The 21739-nt window shown below is 41.7% G+C and overlaps 1 protein-coding gene across 1 annotated transcript in view; it reads right to left on the reverse strand.

The window, feature by feature from the left end:
• The window catches only part of WNT7A (Wnt family member 7A), a 151499-nt gene that overhangs the window by 75622 nt on the left and 54138 nt on the right, over window positions 1-21739 (reverse strand). Inside the window, exon 3 of the mRNA XM_029600834.1 lies at window positions 19464-19735. Within this exon, the coding sequence (XP_029456694.1) occupies window positions 19464-19735 (272 nt within the window). The remainder of the gene's footprint in view (window positions 1-19463; window positions 19736-21739) is intronic.

The raw sequence follows: 21739 nt of genomic DNA on the forward strand, positions 1-21739 counted from the left end.
ATCCCTCAACATGAGTCCTCAAGTTAGCTCCTCTGATGACAGATTCTTCTAGCAGAAGAACATTTTTATTATGTTGTTTGTTAGTATTTTGGGGGTTTCTGTGTGTGTATTAGGTTTCATTCCTTTCAGATACCACTTCAGTTTCCATTTCTGGAGCATCTTCATTTTCCAATGCAGAAAAGGCATTTTGTGTTGGTATTACAAGTCCATGTTGCACTGCTGTATCCTATCACTGGGAAGATGAATGCACTGAGTAATATCACAACTTGCAAAGAACCAGTAAGCTATTTAGGAAAGTTAGTATTTTATTAGTGCAAGTCTGTTTAAGCAATGTGGTTAAAGAACATGAGGAAACAATAGTGAGTTCATCGCTAGATATTTTGGCCATTAAGTAATAGCATGGTAATCTGACCTCCTCTCTCTGCCACGTATATGATAAACACAGCAGATTAGCACTAGGAGATACTGTTACCCAATTTATGTATTGCACATGAATTAAAATTGCTACTGCAGGTAAGTGATATAATTTATCATGTTTTAATCTTTAATTTAAAAAAGGAATTTGGTTTTCAACTGCAAAAGACACAAAGGTTGGTGAAAGTGTACGAAAGAAGTTGGACCATGTATCATGATTCCTGATTAGTCTGAAACTGGATGACAGGTGGAATGAAAAAAGATTCTTGTGGATTACAGTTTTTGTGCCAACCCCGACCCCACTCATAAGTCAGAATTACATTAATGTTCCTCTATCTGTACTTTGCTGTTGATGAGACCCAGAGCTTGTCTGTCAAGTTTAGTCTTGCTTTAAGACTATTACCTAAAAACTGCAAAAAAAAAAAAGTAATAAAACAATTTTTTTAATCCTTTCAAATGCAAGGAAAATGCTGTGAGTGAGCCCGGGACTTTGGATTTATTTTAATACCAGTGAAAAATTATACTAGCTGTCTGATCATATAGTAAGGGATGCCAGGCCTTAACAAGTGTAGATCTCTCAAGGAAGGGAAAGCACGAGGGAGAGGAAGAGCCAAGGAGGGGGGTTAAGCTATTTGCCAGGATTCACCGTTGTTGAAGATTGTTTCCAGGGTAGCCTCGAACCAAACAGTAGTTCTGGCTAACAACTCAAGACAGACCTCCTTGCATTTCTTTGCCACAGCATTTACAACATCCTACAAAATAGACTTAACTGTGCACTCAATTACTATAATTCAATGAAAAAAAAAACCCATGCAAGAGTATATGCTCAGCAAATATCTAAAGGAGAGAGATTTTCCAACACCAAGAGATAAATCTGCACGGCAGAGAAGATTTAAACAGCTATGCTTATTCAATTACCATAGTACTCAGCATCAACATCAAGTGGTGAGAAAAAAGGCAGATTCCCACTGCACAGTGCACACTGGATGCTGTAGCCCTGTCTGCAACCATTAACATCATGTTCATTTTTCTGAGCCACTGCCATCACTAAACACTTCAGGCCAGAATTAATTACCATTAAAGTAAAACATTTCCCAAAAGCCTGAAAAAAATCTAAGAGGTTGATATTCAAAGCCTTTGTGCGTGTAACGTTTCCAGTTATGTGCACTAAAGCAGAGCTTTAAATATTCTCCCCCACCAACCACATCTATTTTCTGTGCACATCTTATTGTGCACACAAAAAGGGGATTCGTTTATTTATATTCCACCTTTCAGGCACTTCAAAGTGGATTACCTTCAAGTACGGTAGATATTTCTCAGAGGGTGTCAACAGATGCATTCTGGGGGTTTAACTGTACGAAATCAGAAAGTGAATTTTCAAAGAGTTGCACGTGTAAAAATCAGCACACACGCATGTAAATTGCATATACTTATGCATATGCTGTTATAGAAATCTCGAAATATACATGGAAGAAAGGTTACATGAGTAAATTTGCACGTGAATTTTTAATAAAGATTTATTTAAAAAAAAGTCTCAAAATTCTTGTCAATCATCATATACATGCTGCACGACTTACTACATATCTTATCACATTGGAAATCAATGGTGGCAGAGATTGCTATCATGGAAAACACGTCTCTTTGCAATAAGCAAGAAATGTAGGATTCTGTATGGCACCTATATTGGCAATGGAGACACTCTGAGAATTAGTTATTGGAATATATCTCATATCTGTTTATTGAAAGCATATTTTCTTGTGATTTAGTATACTTGGTTTATAATAACACTGGGCTATTTTCTGCATGCTTATGTAATGCATCTTTGAATACCTGTCATTCATGTTTGGTGCCTTTAATAAATAAAGAGTTATACAATTTGCAAGTCTAAAAAAGGGGCGGGGCCAATATTTACATGCATAAATTCCTTTTCTATAAGCAATTTATGCATGTAAGTTTGGCAGCTTACTTGTATGTATTTACACCTGTCTTGTATCTTAAAAGTGAAATACTGGGTGGGGAGGGGCTCTGCGGGAAATGGGGGAATTCAGGCTGACCTGCATATGGACTGGGTGAACTGGTAGACCAATTGGTAAAACTGGTAGTTTCATTGATGCGCACAGATTAGAAAATCTCCCAATTTACACACATAAAAACTGATTTATGGGGGGAGTGGGGTTAAATGCATGTAAATTATGCAGGTAAAATATCCATGTGTATATTTTTTTAGATAGACATAGAAATACGTGAGTATAGCTATTGCTATAAATTCTGATTTATCTGGCTAAAACTCGAAAGCAGCACTTAACCGGACAAGTTCTGACTTATCCAGCTAAATAGTGAAATTTATCCAGATTATTTCTGATTTATACAGCTAAATAGCAGCAAAGCCACTACTTAGCCAGATAAGCCTTAAAACACCATTTATCAGGCAAAGTCACATAGGGCCTCATTTTCTAAAGTATCGCAGGCCTGCGATACTTTAGAAGATGAGGGGCGGGGGGCCAAAATGGGGGGAGGGCCTGCGCTAGCTGGCAGCGATCGCACCGTCGCGGTGCGATCGCTGCCAGTTTCGCACCCAATAGCACCACCATAGGAGGTGTAGCTATTGGGAGCGAAAGCTGCCGCGAAAAGGCACTTACCTTTTCACTGTCCGCGGCGTCGGCGCAGAGTCGGCCCTGGTGATGCCCCGACTCCTCCTCTTCCGGGGCCGACTCCGCCCCCATCCTGGTATCGCACGCGATAAGGGAGGCCCTTAGCCAGATAAGTCTAAAAAAAGCAATGCTTATCCAGCTATCTGACGTAGGCCTGGATTCACTAATGCCGCAGCGGTGCGATCACTGCCAGCGTCGCGCCAAATAACTACACCATAAAAGGTGTGGTTATTCGGCGTGAACTAGGCAGCGATACGGCACCTTACCATTTCGCTGTCTGCACCGTCTTCGCAGAGTCGGCCCCGGTGATGCCCCGACTCCACCTCTTCTGGGACCAACTCTGCCCCGATGTAGCTAGCACAGGTGTGCACTAAGCTTTCTAGCTATTGCATGCTTGCGCTGGTAGTGCAAGCGTGTGAAAGCCTTAGAAAATAAGGCCCTTAGCTGGATAAATAGCACTTTTTAGATATTTACAATCACTTGCTCCAGATACAGAGCAGATGTAAATATATGTGAATAAGCTGCCAAATTTACATGTATAAATTGCTTATAAAATAGCAACTTACTCGTGGAAATGTTGGCTCTGCCACAGAACTCCCCTGGCCCGCCCCTTTTTAAAGGTGCAAATCTACTCATGCACCCTTACTTACACGTGTATTTTTAGGTTTCTAAAATAGCATATACGCGTGCTCCTTCGGGTTTCTGGCTCAGTCAGAACAAAGGCTGGGATCTCACACCATGAGCCTACATTTACAATACAAGGGGTTTTTCCCCCATTTTGAAGCTCCAACATACTATTGTTTGAATGCTATTGAGATAGCATGCAGAAGAATACCAAATAGCATGTGTTATTGCTCTTGATAATTTTAGACTGCACTATATTTCATTTGCAAAGCCATGTGCAAAACGTATGCAAGATCACTAATGAGCTGACAAAACATCCAAATTGACTCATTAGCGATTTCAGAATATTAAATCTGCACACGAAAAAGTACCTAAACAGCCCTTTTTCGGCAAAACTTAACTATACCTCAGGGAGATATTCTGTGAAAAAGGTAGTGATTTCTTGTGAACATTTTCACTGGGAAATTGCAGCACAGTTCATTTTCATGAATATTTAAGCAAGCTGGCATTGTGAAAAAAAAATTTTTGTGGTGCTGGCTCATTGATGCCAGCGAATTTGCAGCTTAGTATATTAATCCCCAATTTGGTCATTGCAATGATGGTCCTGGGCAAGGGGCCATGCTCCAGGGATCTTTAATCCACCAATTAGATGTTACCCTGGAGCGATGACCATGACTTCTTCTCCAGCCATTGGGAGTTGCAAGCATTGCCTTTTCAGGATTCCTAGCCCCCAACTGACTCAAGGTATGGAAAACCCAACTTGATTGAATCAGGGATTTTCTACATGGCATTTCACAGCCCTGAGACTGAGCTACCAAGCTGGTCTAGCATGTCAATCTTAATAAAATAAAAAAGCAGTAGTGTTAATATTTCTGATGCACAGGGATCTTGTATGATCATCTATCTAAGACGATAGATTATCAAAAAGGAAATACAAAAAAACTGACCTGGATAAAAGTGATATTCTACAAGTGATCAAGTTTCTATAGTTGGCAGCTAGACACAAATAACTGATGATGTGCATTGGTTTGAAACAAATGCACAATCCAAACCAAAAATACCCATTTTCAGTTCCATTTGTTTCAAATGAAACAAATCTCTAATTGGTCAAAAACCCCAAAACTTTCAAGTTTCTCATTTTGGTAAATAGTGCGCACTGAAAGCAAAATGTGAATAATATTTGTCTAGATAATTTATTAAACCCTTCCTCCTTTTGGCCCCTGTCTGTAGCTCTGCTCAAGGGATAAAAGAGGCAGAAGGAATACCTAGTTACTACTGCCCTGCTGAATATTCTTCAGAAATGGTGCTAGAATCAGGGCCGGACAGTTGTTGTTTTATGGCCATAAAGCAATATGGCTGTAAAACAAGTGAAACCCCAACCCGGTATGCGTATTCTGTATGGTTGAAGCCATAAAACTATTTATAATCTCATCAGGGTAGGGACCCTGACTAGCTTTTGCTTCTTTCTTTGGCTTGGGGATGAAAGGGTTCCTCTCGGGTCCCAATGCAGGGGTGGCTAACTTCCCTTTAGGTGTCCCTGAGAGAGGGTTTCTTTCTATTCTCCATGCGCTGAATGTCAAATAAACACACTGGATCCACTGGATGAGTGTCCAACTTAAAATCTTTACTGTCAACACCGACTGGATAATGGCACAATGAATATAATACAGAGCCACAGTCTTTTCTCTGGTTACAATTTCTTAATCCTCTATCTGTGCAGGAGTCTTTTCTAGTAGGTAAGGAAACTTTCCACCCTGGATTTAGAGGATGGCAATCCCAGGGGGCAGGTTGGGAAACCCCTGCCAAGCTGGCCAAGTCCTTGCTCAGAGAGCAAAATTTCTCTCTCCACAGTCTTTTGAAGAATTGTGTGTTCTCCAAATTGTAAATAGGTCTTACTCACAGTTAATAGTTATTTCTTTCTGTTTTTTCAATGGGGATCCCTTTTGGGAGGGATCCTGGATGGACTACTGCTTCACAGGTCTGCTGATGGGTAGGAAGAGGGGTAGAAAACACTTCCTCTCAGATCTTCAAAAATAACGTCTTCTGGTTCCCAAAAAGGAAATAGCAGCAGAATTGCCCCTTGTAATGGGTCACTGCCACTTCTAAGGCAGGTCTTCCCTATCCCTGGGTGTCCCAGACACAGAGTTCCCTATACCCTGAATCCAGTGAAGGCCCAGGTGTCCAGGAAGTCTCCCACCATGTAAAAGTCCAAAAATCTAAAAAATTCCCAGGACAACCATTCTGCACCTTGGGAGAAGACTACAACAGTGGTGACCTTGACCTGTGCTGAAGGATAACAGGCAGGATGAAGCTCAGGCCCCCAAGTAGGCCAAAAATATAACTAAGGCCAAAATCCCCAACCTTCCTCCTGAACTGCAAACTTAGGCCTGGATTATCAAAATGCACTAAACATTACATGCGATAGGAAAAGGGGTGTGTTTTATGGTAATAAGCAGTTTATCACAAAGTGCACTATCTTAGCACTTTGCATAGCTATTACTGCAATTTGTGATAACTTTTTTACACTTTGTGGTAAGTGCCAGAATTGTTGTAATTCCGACCTATAACCACTGGGGGAGGGGGGGGGAAGAGAGCGAGCCTAGCCATAATGCCCTTATACTAGGTAGGTATTTATTAGAGATGTGAATCGTGTGCCAGATCGTCTTAACGATCAGATTCGGCTGGGGGGGGGGGGGGGGGGAAATCTGATCGTTAAGATATATGAATTGGAATCGTTTCCGATTCCAATTAACATTGCTAATAATAGGGGCTAATGAGTAAAGATGGCCGGCGCCTACCTAAACCTCACCTCGAGTAACTAGGTGGGCCTCAAATAGAGGTATAAATATCTACCTAGTATGAGGCCATTATAGCTAGTCTCTCCTCTCTCTCTCCCTCTCTCTCTCTCTCTCACTCACTCAAGGGCTGACTCTCCAGCAGCTAAAATGCTATTTGATAAAGCCATATCACACAGCTTAATGCAATTGAAAAAGGTGTAGTTAAAATCCACATTAAGCCAGCCCACTTGGCTACAAATACCACTCCTCCCCTTTTTCTGATTTACATTGCACCATACGTTAAGGTGCTTAACGCATGCAAAAACACTATATAGTACTTTGATAAATGGCCCCCAGAGCCCTTGGCGGAGCTCTGCTACAAAACCTCTGAATGGAGCATCCTGTTGCATTCATCGGTGCTAGATGGCTTCACCCCATTTGCCTCACTTTATTCACGGCTCCTCCCGCTTACCTAGGAAAGATGGCTACTGCCACATCTTAAAGCCAACCTCTCCAGCGTCCCCAGAACGGCTATGGTGCAGCCTCCCGCCATGCTCCTCCCAGGTACCTACTAGGGTGCGCACGCGCCACCCATGTCTTTATTCAAACCTTGGCGCGAACCTCGGGGGTGCTCCCCCTTGCTGACATCACGCCATCCGAGTATATAATCTATTCTAATTTGCTAGCTCGTTGAGTTAGCAAGGACTCGAATCCGTTCCTGTCTACGCTACTCTGCCGCTTCCGTGCTGCCACTGGAAGCTCTCTCTCTCTGCCCTTCGGGGTAACTGCTAACCTGGGTACCTGCTCCTCGGGGGCCCTCTGCTTTATTTCAGGTGCCTTACAGGGAACAGGTACTCACTCCTCGAGGGCCTGCTCTCCCTGCCTCAGTGCCTGCACTTCCTTCTACAACCTGGTGGAATCGCATATCTACAGCAAACACCTAGTGAGTACTCTAAACTCTCAGTCTATCTCATCCACAGTATTTCCTTGCTGGGAAACCTGCTTCGGAACCTCCTAAGACCAACGGGGTGAGACGGGCTCCCTCTGCCAAGGTCCCTGAGACTGCAACTACTAGACTGCCTCACTACTGCCACCTCTGGTGGTAATCTTCAAGCTGCATAATAAAGATCTAACTGTGTTTGTGTGTCCTGAGTCTAGCCTAGTACTGTGGCTCCTCACGGGGCTCCTCTCCATGGGCGAGGTCATCTACCACAGTACCCAAGGATCCACCCAAACACCGCTCAACCATAACACATCCATTCCAGCACCCTCAAGGAGAGGGGCTCAACACGAATGGATCCTCCCCTAATTATCTCTCTCTCTCTCTCATTGCACTAACACTCCCAGGGCTTACTGGTAACCCAAAAGGTGCCCAGGTTACACAAGCTTGATTATCGCATGATTGTTTTATATCCATATTGATTTACAGCCATTTTACTTTATGGCCATAAAACAAGGTGCTGGCCAGCCCTGTGGCTGCCATCATGTTTAAAGAGGAACCAGTGGGGAAAGAGAGATTGGGGATCGTTCCTGCTTCTTTCACCATTTGAGCAGCACTAGGGAAGTGGAAGAGGGTGACAGGGGTGTCTGTGAACTGTGGGGCTGTGGAAGTTGCAAGGGAAGTATTTTTGGGAGAGATGGGGTTATTTAATATTTATTTCAGTTCAGCAAACAAACTGAACTGGAATAAACATTAAGAGGTCAATATTCAAAGCCAATTGGATGGCTAACATCCATCTAACTCACAAGTTGATCATCTAACTCATAAGTTATCCATTTAAATGTTTAGTTTTGAATATTGACCTGTAAACAAACCAAATCCCCCAAAAAAATCCTAAAATGAAAAAAAAAATGAAAATGTTGCCTCTACACATTCCTAATAATTGGGCAGATTAGATGGGCCAATGGGTCTTTTTCTGCTGTTATGTACTATCTATTGGGCCAATGCAAAAAGCCAACATGCACATGTTATAAAATTGCGTGTCCATGAGGCCCGCCGGGTAGCGTGCGCACAAGATGCATGCGCGTATTTTTAAAAAATCTATCCCTTTATGAGCACAAAAAATGTTCTCGTGCAGAAAGCATTTTTTATGCGCATTAAGGGGCAGATTTTCAAAGCCTACATGCGTAAATCCATTGGATTTACGCATGTAGATGGGGTTACGCACGCCGGGCCTATTTTAGAAAGGCCCAGCGATGCGTGTAAAGCCCCGGGATGTGAATGTCCCTAGACTTCGAAAAAGGGATGGGGAGTTGGCGGGTGGGGTCAGAGGCTCCCAGCACAGCAGCCATTTGCTGCTGTGCCGGGGGATCGCGTGCCGGCAGGCTGCCGGCACGCGCAACAGGTAGGACAAAGGTCCGGGGGTGGCTCTAGATTAGGGCTAGGGGGCGGGAGATTTAGGGGAAGGGAAAGGGAAAGGGAGGTTAGGTTAGGGAGTTGGGAAGTTCCCTCCCAGGCTGCTCCGAAATTGGAGCGGCCTGGAGGGAATGGGGGAAGGCCGCGGGCATGGCACATGCAAGTTGCACAATTGTGCACCCCCTTGTGTGCGCTGACTCCCGATTTTATAACATGTGTGCGCCAGCGCGCGCTTGTTATAAAATCGGGCGTCCATGTGTGTGCACCAGGTAGCATGCACACATGGACGCCCACGTGCAGTTTCTTAAAATCTACCCCAAATCGTATTTTATGTGTGTAAAACATGCTTTTTGTGCACAAAGAATATTTTCAATGCATAAAATCCCAACTACAGGTCCTAGCATCAGAACTCCAGCTTCCACTCGTAGACTGATACTAACGCTGGAAACTTTACTCCATCTCAGACTAGGAGTTAAGTTTCCAGCGCTAAGAAAACAGGAATTAATCCAGCAAACATCTCTGCTTTGGGGAGAATACTTAATGCCATCATTAGCATGGAATTTCCATGTGAGGATGCTAACTTAAACGCACAATGTTGTGTGCAAAATGGCTTGCTGCATTGGCAGAAGAGTTTGCACATAAAATAAGTGTGTATAACTGCGAATTCAACTGTGTGCTATGCTAAGCACACCTTTTTGCATCGGCCTCTATGTTACCAGAAGGGTGAAACAACCTAGCCCAGTTTCTCCTTATTTTACATCTGCTTTATCTCCTATAATCTTTGGAGTCTAAGGTAGTTTTTGTTTCTATGGACAGCATTTCTATGGTATGTATTTAATTTTAGATTTTCTTTTTTACTGGTATGAGAAAGAAGCTCAGTAAAGTGTACTGTGAAAAGAAAGTGCTTGCAATCTGTTCCCTCCTGAATATTTTTTTCTTCTTAACTATATGACTAAGTTTTAATCATAAACCTGTTTCTTTGAGAAACCAACATCTGTCCCCAAGGTTAAAGATCTAACTGGGAAACACTTTAAATGATGCATTCATAAAGAAAGGGAAAACAATTTTATTATTCTGCAGAGTGCATCTTCCAACATCTGAATTGATCTGTAAGCATGCCTAGAATAAATTATTTCTAAGCACTCATGTTAACTGAATTCTGCTACAGTGAACTCCTAAGGAAAAGATGGGACAAATCCAGACTCCATTACAGTACCGCAGAAATTCAAGTCTATTTGGATTCACAGCTAGAGATGCATGAACTGGTTCAGATTTGGTCCAAAGATTACCCTAGTCCAGTGAGAACTGATCATTTATTCCAGTTGAATCAAATCTTTTCTTGATCCAGATCAAATCAAATCCATTTATTCCCCTTTCAGGTTTGCAAAATCTGTTGTGAACTTGACTGACATTTAAGATACGGAAGGTCAAAATTTGACCTGCTATCAAAGAAAATATTGCACCAGGATTAAAGTTAGGTCAGATCCATGAAGGAGTAGACTTCTGCTTGCCTGATATAGATCAATGATTAAGGTTGCACTTGGCTTAGGTAATTCAAGATGAAGCATAGTTCATGCTTCCTTCAATAAATGTTACTTCACTCTCCTCCCATCTCTAATCATCCAGCATTTTCTCAGAGGGTACTATAACTATGCTAAAATTATTTTGAATCCCCTTAAAGAATTAAGGGGATTCAAATGTAGAATGTTCTTATAATAAGGGTTATGAACTTTGGTGTTAAGAACATAAGAAATTGCCATGCTGGGTCAGACCAAGGGTCCATCAAGCCCAGCATCCTGTTTCCAACAGAGGCCAAACCAGGCCACAAGAACTTGGCAAGTACCCAAACACCAAGAAGATCCCATGCTACTGATGCCAGTAATAGCAGAGTCCATTCCCTAAGTCAACTTGATTAATAGCAGTGAATGGACTTCTCCTCCAAGAACTTATCCAAACCTTTTTTAAACCCAGCTGCACTAACTGCACTAATCACATCCCCTGGCAACAAATCCCAGAGCTTAATTGTGCATTGCGTGAAAAAGAATTTTCTCCGATTAGTCTTAAATGGGCTACATGCTAACTTCATGGAGTGCCCCCTAGTCCTTCTATTAACCGAAAGTGTAAATAAGCAATTCACATCTACTCGTTCAAGACCTCTCATGATCTTAAAGACCTCTATCATATCCCCCCCAGCTGTCACTTCTCCAAGCTGAACAGCCCTAACCTCTTCAGCCTTTCCTCATAGGGGAGTTGTTCCATCCCCTTTACCATTTTGGTTGCCCTTCTCTGTACCTTCTCCATCGCAACTATATCTTTTTTGAGATGCGATGACCAGATTTGTACGCAGTATTCAAGGTGTGGTCTCACCATGGAACGATACAGAAGCATTATGACATTTTCCGTTTTATTCATCATTCCCTTCCTATTAATTCCTAACATTCTGTTTGCTTTTTTGACTGCTGAAGCACACTGAGCCGACAATTTCAAAGTATTATCCACTATGATGCCTAGACCTTTTTCCTGGGTGGTAGCTCCTAATATGGAACCTAACATTGTGTAACTACAGCAAGGGTTATTTTTCCCTTTATGCAACACCTTCACTTGTCAACATTAAATTTCATCTGCCATTTGGATGCCCAGTTTTCTAGTCTCGCAAGGTCCTCCTGTAATGTATCACAATCCACTTGTGATTTAAGTACTCTGAATAATTTTGTATCATCCAAATTTGATATCCTCACTCATTGTATTCCTTTCTAGGGGTGTGCATTCATTTGCAACGTATTGGCAATTCGCAACGTATAGGGCCATATTCGTTGTATTCATTGCGTCGCAAAAGTATCACGATTTCCCATGAATACAACAAATCTTCACCAAATTATTCGGCTATCTAAAGGAGCGAATTTAAACAAAACCCCCACCCTCCTGACCCCCCCCCCCAAGACTTGCTAAAACTCCCTGGTGGTCCAGCGGGGGTCCGGGAGCCATCTACTGCACTCACGCCGTCGGCTGCCAGTATTCAAAATGACGCCATTAGCCTTTGCCCTTACTATGTCACAGGGGCTACTGGTGCCATTGGTCGGCCCCTGTCACATGGTAGGAGCATTGAACAGTTGGCGCCATCTTGTGCTCCTACCATGTGACAGGGGCCGACCAATGGCACCAGTAGCCCCTGTGACATAGTAAGAGCAAAGGCTATCGGCGCCATTTTGATTACTGGCAGCCAACGCCCCGAGTGCAGGAGATCGCTCCTGGACCCCCGCTGCACCACCAGTGACTTTTGGCAAGTCTTGGGGGACCTGCCATTGGTCGGCCCCTGTCACATGGTAGGAGCACAAGATGGTGCCAACTGTCTATTGCTCCTACCATGTGTCAGGGGCCAACCAATGGCACCAGTAGCCTCTGTGACATAGTAAGGGCAAAGGCTAATGGCGCCATTTTGAATACTGGCAGCCGACAGCGTGAGTGCAGTAGATGGCTCCCGGACCCCCGCTGGACCACCAGGGAGTTTTGGCAAGTCTTGGAGGGGTCAGGAGGGTGGGGGATTGTTGTTAATTAAATTTTAGCCGGGAAACAAATAAGAATGGTACGCATGAACGGATCGGGCCCCCCCCCCTTGCGGAATGCAACATATCTGCCCCCCGACGAATACCGAATGTAACGTATGCAGTCCCTCTGCACATCCCTATTCCTTTCCAGATCATTTATAAATTAATTGAAAAGCACTGGTCCAAGTACAGATCCCTGAGGCACTCTACTGTTTACCGGTTTCCACTGAGAAAATTGACCATTTAATCCTACTTTCTGTTTCCTGTCTTTTAACCAGTTTGTAATCCACAAAAGGACATCGCCTCCTATCCCATAACTTTTTTGTTTTCTTAGAAGCCTCTCATGGGGGACTTTGTCAAATGCCTTCTGAAAATCCAAATGCTCTACATCTACCAGTTCACCTTTATCCACATGTTTATTTTCCAACTAATTAGGGGTTCTTTGATTGTACAAAAAAATCATGTTTATCAGTGTTTTTGTGGCATAGGCACTATTCTTGGATACCATTTCCGGTTGAATTAAATACATGCATATGTGCAGTTAAGGACTCATTAGTGCAGAAATGGCACAAAAATAAAGTGAAGGGTCCAAGGCAGGCAAGAATAGAGTTGCTAGGGAAAGAGGCAAGAGGAGAGATGCTAAGGAAAGTAATGCTTGCTTTTTTAGTGTTTATCCACTAAGCATCTATTTTCTTTTATTTTTTTTGCTTCAGGGATGGTTTGTTGGTGTTTATCAGTTAAACATAAAATCAGAACCCCTATTTCTATTTTATGAGAGTATTTCCATGAGTACAGAATAGGTACTTTCAATTTTTTATCCCAAAGACGTTCCTCTGAAAAGATTTGACTGCAGACAGAGAGTAGAGCACAGATTTTGATAGCATTGCTAAGTCAGAACACTTAAGATACAACAAAGAATATCAAATGAAAGCCACCTTGGTGTATCCTTGTTTTGCATTGCATTATATATTTGATGAATTATAACTATGACTCATCATGCGTCTTATGCTTTAACGGTGAAATAGCTTTGATGTAAGATACTATTTAAGAAAATTCAGTGTCCTTCAAATAGCACCAGTAACTATGACCTTTATGTAGCACTCAAAGTAAAATAATTAATGCAAACCCTCAAAGTAAATGATGTAATATTCTACATTCAGAAATTCTGATGCTATTGTCAGGGCTGGCTGCTTGTGGCCTCCTTAGGTGAGGAGCAATGCACTGCTCTTTGAGGCACTAGAAGGCACTGGTTAGTTCAGGTTTATGCAAGTGAAGAGATCTTGCATCGAGCCTGAAGTCAGGACCACTAATCATGCACCAGAGAAACGGCTTGGCCCCTGAATAGGGAGGGACTGCTGGGAAAAGCAAAGTGGTCCTAGCAATTTGAAAGTTGCCTACTGCCACACTAGCTCTGCATCAAGCACAGATGTACTTTGCTTTTAAGCCTGAACTATTTGGTCTGCATAAGAATACTCTGGCCCAAACTACCTGACCTATCTGCATTTTCTTGGATCTGCTACTTCCATACTAGTACCTGGGCTCCCTCTATCAGAGACAGACAACCATCCTTGGCCCCATGCCCTGAGGGAGCTTGTACTTATATCTGGACCACTCATTTAAAAAATGCTGTATTCCTGTTGTCTGTTAATTTTGTTATCTAAATAACAGCTAAGACATTCAACTTTACAGATAAACTGATTGAGTCCAATATTTAAAAAAAGAAAAAACAGATAACACATAACACATAACTTATCCAACTAAAGTTAGTTGCATAAGTTATAAGGCATATTCAGTGAGATAAACACCCCACTGAATATTCATGAATAAAGTTATCTGGGAATACATAACCAGATAACTATTAAATCTAACCGGCTACGTTTGAATATCACCAGTAAGGTTTCAGAATTATCAGGAACATATTCTTGGATAACTTTAACTTAACTGGCTATATTCAAATAACAAGTAACCCCACACAAGTGAAATAAAAGTTGGCCACTGTGGCTGATCCCCCTCCCTCCAAGACCCCAAACAAACGTATCCCAAAACTGGAGTCAGTCAATAGGTCTGAAAATCCTCCCACACAAATTTGCTAAATAGAAATTGAAGGCTGGCCCTCTCCTGAAGCCTGACCTGCCCCCCCAAAATACCCAATCCAAACACTCCCTCCTTACCCGGAACTCCCCATACCTCTTGCCGCTGCTGGGATCTCAGTATGTGTCCAACTCCTGGCACGTCCAGCATTGCTTTGACAGCATTATTAAAAATAAGCTACCAATGTTCCTGTCAGAGTATTGCTTTAACAGCAACACTGATAATTTATACTGGGGAAGTTATTAGGGATACTCAGTGGATATTCAGCATTTCATATTCAAATGCATTTAGCCAGATAATTACATCATCTGGCTAAATGAAACTTTGACCACTTGTCTGGCTAAATTCTAGCCAGATAACTATTTTTATATGGCTGGAATTTGGCTGGATAAGTGAGGGGTATTCCAAGGGCAGTCCAGAAACGTTGCAGGGAGGAACTAAGTCGGCTGGATAACTTATCCAGATAAGTCTAATCATGCCATAAAGCTGTCCCAAAAACGTATCTGGCTAACTTTAACATAACTAGGAAAATTTAGTGGCATGGCTGTGCTGCTGAATATACAATACTAGTTAGTCAAATCAGTTTATCTGGCTAATGAACAAAGCTGCCGCACACTGGCTGAATATGGAGTTCACTGTGTTCAAACTATTCAATTTTAACTAGTGGAACATTAGTTTTTCTATTAAATCAATGCATCCTACTGAATATTCAGTATTTTTCTTCCTACTATGAATTCTTCCTCTCCATGCCTTTTCTCTTTTTCCATGGACAATGAATCAATGCTTTCAAATATAGTTGGTTACTTGATAGAGGCACTGAATATTTTTGAGAAATAACTTAGTGCAATTACAGACAAGGTATTTTAGAAAGAAACTCTATCTTCATAGGCCTGTACTGGGGAGGAGGAATTTGAGAAAGAGCACATAATTAGGGAAAGGAATATTATCAAAGCCATTCACACAGATAACTTAGAGTTACCAACTGTCCAGATTTTCTCTGGATAGTACAGAATTTTAAGATAGTGCCCAGAAGCCAAAGGGTTAAAATGTCTGGAAATTGTCTGGATTTTAATCCTTCAGTCAAGTGCAGTAGCTTTTGGCATCTGCAACTCCTCAATCAGCCTGGAGGAGCTGTAGTTGAAGTCCACAGCCATTGGTGGTGCTATACAACTTCTAGGAAATGACTTGCAAATGCACGCACCCCTCTTCTCCCTTCTACAATCTTGGCTTCTGGTACCTACTCTCCCTCCCAAAGACCAACAATAAAAAGTCCCTTGGAGCTGCTAGCACCACCACTCCTGCCTCCCACCTGTGGCAAAATAAGAAAAGAGGCCACCAATGCTTCGTTTCACCTCACCTTCTGCACACTTCCAGCACCTATACTCCTTCCCACAGGGCAACAAACAAAGGCCACTGGCACCTTCCCTGCTGCATGCGGCCCAACAAGAAAAGGTCCAGCTGGCCTGCCAGGACTTTCCCTCCTGCTCCCCACCCATGATCTAACAATAAAAGGCCCTGCGGGACCGCTGGCACAGTCTCTCCTGGTTCCCGCCCACAGCAAACAAGAAAAGAGGCCACCTCAGGCTCACCTTCCGCCCGCAGCACAAGAAAGAAATATGTCTACCAGCACCTCTCACCCAACCTACAGCACAACAGGAAGAGGAGCTGCCAGCACCTCTCCTTCCCGCGGGACAATAAGTAAAGGCCACCGGAACCTCTCCTCTCGCCCATAGCATGACAAGAGGCCCAAGGGGACATAGGGTTTCTGAAGCAGAGGCCAGGAGAATGTGTGAGAACCTGTGTGTGTGAAGAAAGAGTCAGTGTGTGAGAGAAAGTGAGAGCCTGTATATGTGTGTGGGAGGGAGAGAGAATCAATGAGTGCAAAAGAGTCTGCATGTGCATGTGGGAGGGAGAGTGACTGTGAAAGAGCCTGTATGTGCATGTGGGAAGGAGAGAGAGTCAGTGAGTCTGAGAGCGCCTGTATATGTATGTGGGAGGGAGAGAAAGTGAGTGTGAGAGAACTTGTATGTGTGAGAGAGAGTGAGAGCCTGCATGTGTGTATGTAGGAGGGAGAATCAGTGAGTGTGAGAGAGTCTGTATGTGCATGTGGGAGGGAGAGTCTTTATGTGTGCATGTGGGAGACAGAGAACGAGTGTGAAAGAGCCAGTATATGCATATGGAAAGGAGAGAGAGTGTGAGAGAGTCTATATGTGCATGTAGGAGGGAAAGAAAGTCAGTGAGTGTGAGAGAGCCTGTATGTGCATGTGGGCGGCAATGAGAGTCAGTGACTGTAAAAGAGCCTGTGGATGTATGAGTGCCAGAGTTTTGTTTGCGTGGGTGACAGAGAGAACCTGTATGAGTGAAAGAAAGAAACTGAGCATGTAAGAGAGGCTTGTGAGTACATATATGTATATGTGTGAGTGTGTATGTCAGAGAGAGAGGGAATGTGAATGGGAGTAAATATGTGTGAGAGTGTGTTTGTGAGAGAGAGAACAATTGTATATATAGAGAGTGTGAGTGTATGAGTGAGAGAAGATAAAGTGCACAGTTCTTCTCCCCTACTAATCCATGACAATCTAAGGTGACTGAAATCAAAAGTTCACAGATATGGAGTCCTGAGATGTTTTCTTATCCATATTTAAATTATTGGCCTTTATTTGATATGTCTGCTGTTTTTAAATATTTTATTGGTGTTTGGTAAATTTTTAAAATTTTTAATATGCGTTATTAATAATTGGATGTTATTCTTTTCATCAGTTTTTTTGTAAATATTTATTAACCATATTGACATTTTTATGAATCATTGAATATGGTTTTACTATTAAGATGTTTTATATTTCTTGGTTTTATTTTTGTTTTTTGAGGAATGTGATGTTTTTGTTTTCCCATTCTTGCACTACATACAGTCTGACTTTTTGTGGTTTCCAACTGTATGTTTCTATTTATACTTCATGGTCACTTTTTTCCATATTTGGTGAGGGTCAGTATGTGTTCTGCATGTGTGACCAAGGTGAGGTATTCTGTTAGCTTGTAGTTTCTGTGTAGGGATTTATAGCAGCCTGCCTTGTTCTGCTTCTTAATAGGAGGTGTATTGGTTTTAGGGCCTGGTATAATATTTGCAGTATTGTCTTTTCTTAGGTAGGGGTTTTACTGTTTGAGTGCTGGCAGTTAGTGCTGTTTTTTTTTAGGAGGTTTACTATATTGTAATTGTTTACTCATAGCTTTCTGGTGGCCAAACCCACACCCAACACACATTACAATAGGATTAATAACATATGGGTTCCCAGTGTCTTTTTTTGCATAGTTTTCTGTTCAGTACCACTGCAGTACAAAATATACATGTTATAAGTCATATTTTATCCATGTAAAATCTGCTATAACTGCATAATTTTTAATTGTGTGTAAAGAAAGGGGTCGCAAAAGCTGTAAGCTTTGCCTATGGCATCTCAAACCCTAGTACTGGCCCTGTGATGACAACGATGGGTATCAGATAAAAAAGACAAGATAGTGGGGAGAAGCTGGTGTTGAATTCTGTATGGGAATATGTATTCTCATCTACCCAAAGCAGAGGAATCTCAACTGGGCAGACTGGATGGAGCGATTTGGGTTTTATCTCTGTCTTACTATGAGATTGATCACTGGCTCAAGGGATACACAACAGTAACGAGACAAAGTAGATTTAATGAGTTATTAGAATTTCTGTGTGACCTGATAAATGACAAGTATTTGATTCTTCTTCAAATCAAATGCAAGTTTTCTTAATGGTAGGGGTGGCACTTGTTAAGTATTTGTAGTTTTCCTGACTGTTCTTATGGATGTTAATGGTATTTTTATATTTGGGCTCATTTGGTTTTACCTCGCTTTGTGCACAATTTTCTAGTAATAATGCAAGTAATAAACGTTTAAAATAAATAGTCATGTTGAAGGGCAAAGGTAAAAATTTTACTCTGTCAATCCGAGTGTTTGGAATTTTCATAGTTGAAAGTTGGCAAGCCCTAAGGTAACTAGGCCTCTTCCTGTGTAAGATGGCCTGACTAAAAATTCCTCTTATCAAGTGTGACTAAAAGTAATCATGGCTGTCTTCATGCATATACTTTTATCCTCTTGATAAAGAGGCATTTGCATGGGTATTTTTAGCATATGTGCATGGGATTTTGAAAAGTACATGTGCTATTTTTCCCCCATTTGGCATCCTGCACAAATTGCAAGTACAAATCACCTGGACACTTTGAAAGCACAGACTTTACACTTGTTTGTTATCAATGGGAAACAACGCTGGTTTTTTCCCTTTGAGAATTGGTGCCATATACACGGGCTAAAATAACCTACACACACAATGCAGGCTATTGAAAATCGCCTCCCTTAATGATAAAAAAAATACATTCCTGGGCTGCCCTCAGGTTGTATTACTGCATGCTGCAGCATGGAAGATCCAAGTTCAGATTCCACATCCGTCAGGGTCAGTTGGACCTGAATGAGTTGTTGAGGTACTGCATTTAGGTCTTGGGAGGGAGAGAAAATAGCTGCTGTTACCATGGCAATCATTATGACACCATGAGTGGTGCTGAGGAAGTACCATAAAGGAGGCATGTCTGTAGTTCCCAGGCCTCCCCTCTCCCCTACCCTCCCAAGGTATATTATTTGTGGAGGGCCTACAAAAATAGAAGGGGAAGGGGTGTTGTAAAGAAAAATCATTCATTCCTGAATCTGATGAAGCCCATAGGCAGCCTTACCATAATAATGGATTTTTTTTGTCATTGGCATGCGATCAACTAAAGACTTGACAATATAGTCTGTCAACTAAAAAGGGCAATGTTTAGACAAATATTTAGGAGGGACTACCCTCAAATATTTATGAATTACCCAAGCTATTCTCTCTTAAATATTCTTAGAATAACTCTATTCAATGTGCACCACATTTTTATCTCAGCAGTGGATGAATGAGTGAAATTCAAAGGCTAGAAAAGAAGGGGCAACAGTAAAAGTTTGAGAAAGCATTGCCTACCTTACGTCCCGCCTCATTGTTGTGTAAGTTCATGAGGGTTCTTGCATTCTGCTTGATCTCCCTGGCATCCACAAATACTTTGGAGAATCCTATTCCATATCGCACATCTGCAGAGCAGCCTCCCCACTTCCATCCTTCCTCTCTGTGGGACAGTCCCTGTTTCTCTTTGTCACAACCACAGTCACTCATGTTTCCCTGAGTACAAGCAGCAGTGATTGCATGAGCTACTCCTGCAGCAATGATGGCATAGGTGAATGCTGCTTCTCTGCTGCCTGAAATGAAAAAACAAAAGAATGAGTCTACGCTCAGGAAACAAAGAAATCTATATGGTACAATCCCTGTCTTCAAAATGGTGGGTTTCATCAACTTTGCATGCTTTTAAGAAACATCTATTGAAAGTAGCATCAATCAAGTTCTCTCAAGCATTGTCTTAGGCACTGAACAGTGGCTGGCCTGATAGCTATGGGGCAATGCTGCAGACAGCCATGCAAAAGATCTGGATTTGATTCCTGGAACCATGGGCTGATCTGTGCTGAGGATACAGTGTGAGGCAGCATTCACAGTCCCCAGGTAAGGAGATCCCAATTGGTTCACAACAGACTAAACGTCTGTGATTCAAATTCAAACAAGGTTGCAGAGCAGACTTGATGGGCCATCTGGTCTTTTTCTGCCATCAGTTCTATGAACATAACATCTAGTGATCAAATTCTGGGTGTATAGCCAAGATCTATAACAGTTATGGCTTGGCTAAGTAGGAGGGGAGGAAGAGGGGTTTGAAATTCGTGAGTACCCTGGATAGTTATGAAAGCAGGCTAATGGTGTCATAGCCTCAATGAAGTCTGATTCTGATTGAACTGAAAGCCAAAGGAAAAAAATTGCACAGCAAAAAACTACATATTAGACTTAGAAATTTAGGATGTGCTGATTTGTTGTAAACGGAAATGAACTGAATGGATTTTAATTCGGTTCCAGTCTGCCAACATTCGCCTGTTTGCTAAGATTTGTGCAAAAATCCATCTGAATATTTAGCATGGATCTTGGCAAAATGTGCAGCTGCTTCTGTGTAGATATGTGGCAGATTTTGCCACAAACTGCTCGTTTCAAAAAAAGAGATGCATAAATGAAACTAATTCCATGAACTGATGGATTTTGCACGAGTTACATAAGAAAGGCGAAGCTGCGTCTGATTAACGGTCCATTTAGCCCAGCATCCTGTCTCTGACAGTGGCTCCAGAGTTATTAGCAACACCCAGGTTCACCATATTAATTTGTGAACATATCTTTAAATAGTTTGCATATCTCAATGAGGGGTCAACACAGTCCTTTTTCACTATCAGTCAAGTTTCCATGACATTTGTTGGGAGCAGGGATTTTTAAAACTAGAGAACAGGATAGAAAAATAAATATTTCACTTTAAGAAGCCTAACCATATGACAAGGAGCATGCTTTCACTGATCAGTTTTCACAGATGATTCTAGCATATCTGTACACAAATATAAAAAATTATGTTCCCCAAAGCTGCTAAATCTTTTCATACATCCTTTCATACATCGTCAGCAAACCCAGATGCCTAATCATATATTTTTAAAATTAATTTAATGCAGTTTGAGTACCCAGTTTGATTGATTTATTCAAACCATGAAATTATATGTGATATTGTACAAGATGTTATCCATTACTTTTTTTCAAGGCTACACAATCCCCTTTTTTACAATAAAAATTCAGCATGCTCCAGTGCAACTCCTAGAGCTCTGTAGTGTACAACATAATACAGATTTTTCACTGAACAGTTGCAATAGATTGTTGCAGAACTCAGTGGTTCTCTGCAGACCTATCTGAAATTATGCCCTTCTGGAACCTCAGGGAATTTCCTCTTTTTCACACTCATCTGAAATCTATGCACAGGAGCACTGTTCTACAGCAAGCACAACTAGTATGTATGATCAGCTAACACATGAAAGCATCGGACTACCAGAGAAAAGCTGAAAGCACAGCTTCCTTTGATTTTAAGTAAACATTATGAATTTTAAACAATGATTCAAATAACTAAAATAAAATAAGCTAATTTTCCAGAAATTAAAAGATACAGTAAATTTTTCCCTCATTTTTCTCTCATTTTTTAACTAAAGGAAAAAGACTGTGAAAAAAATTCTTAATGTAGCTTTTATGCATGAAATGATCAGCAGTGAGAACATAGCAATATTATCTATGCATGTAAAAGTAACAGTCTCACTGTCCTGTCTGCCTGTGGTCACCAGTTGGCACCCTAAACAATG

Source organism: Rhinatrema bivittatum, chromosome 4, assembly GCF_901001135.1.
Source record: "Rhinatrema bivittatum chromosome 4, aRhiBiv1.1, whole genome shotgun sequence".
NCBI classification, from domain to species: domain Eukaryota; kingdom Metazoa; phylum Chordata; class Amphibia; order Gymnophiona; family Rhinatrematidae; genus Rhinatrema; species Rhinatrema bivittatum.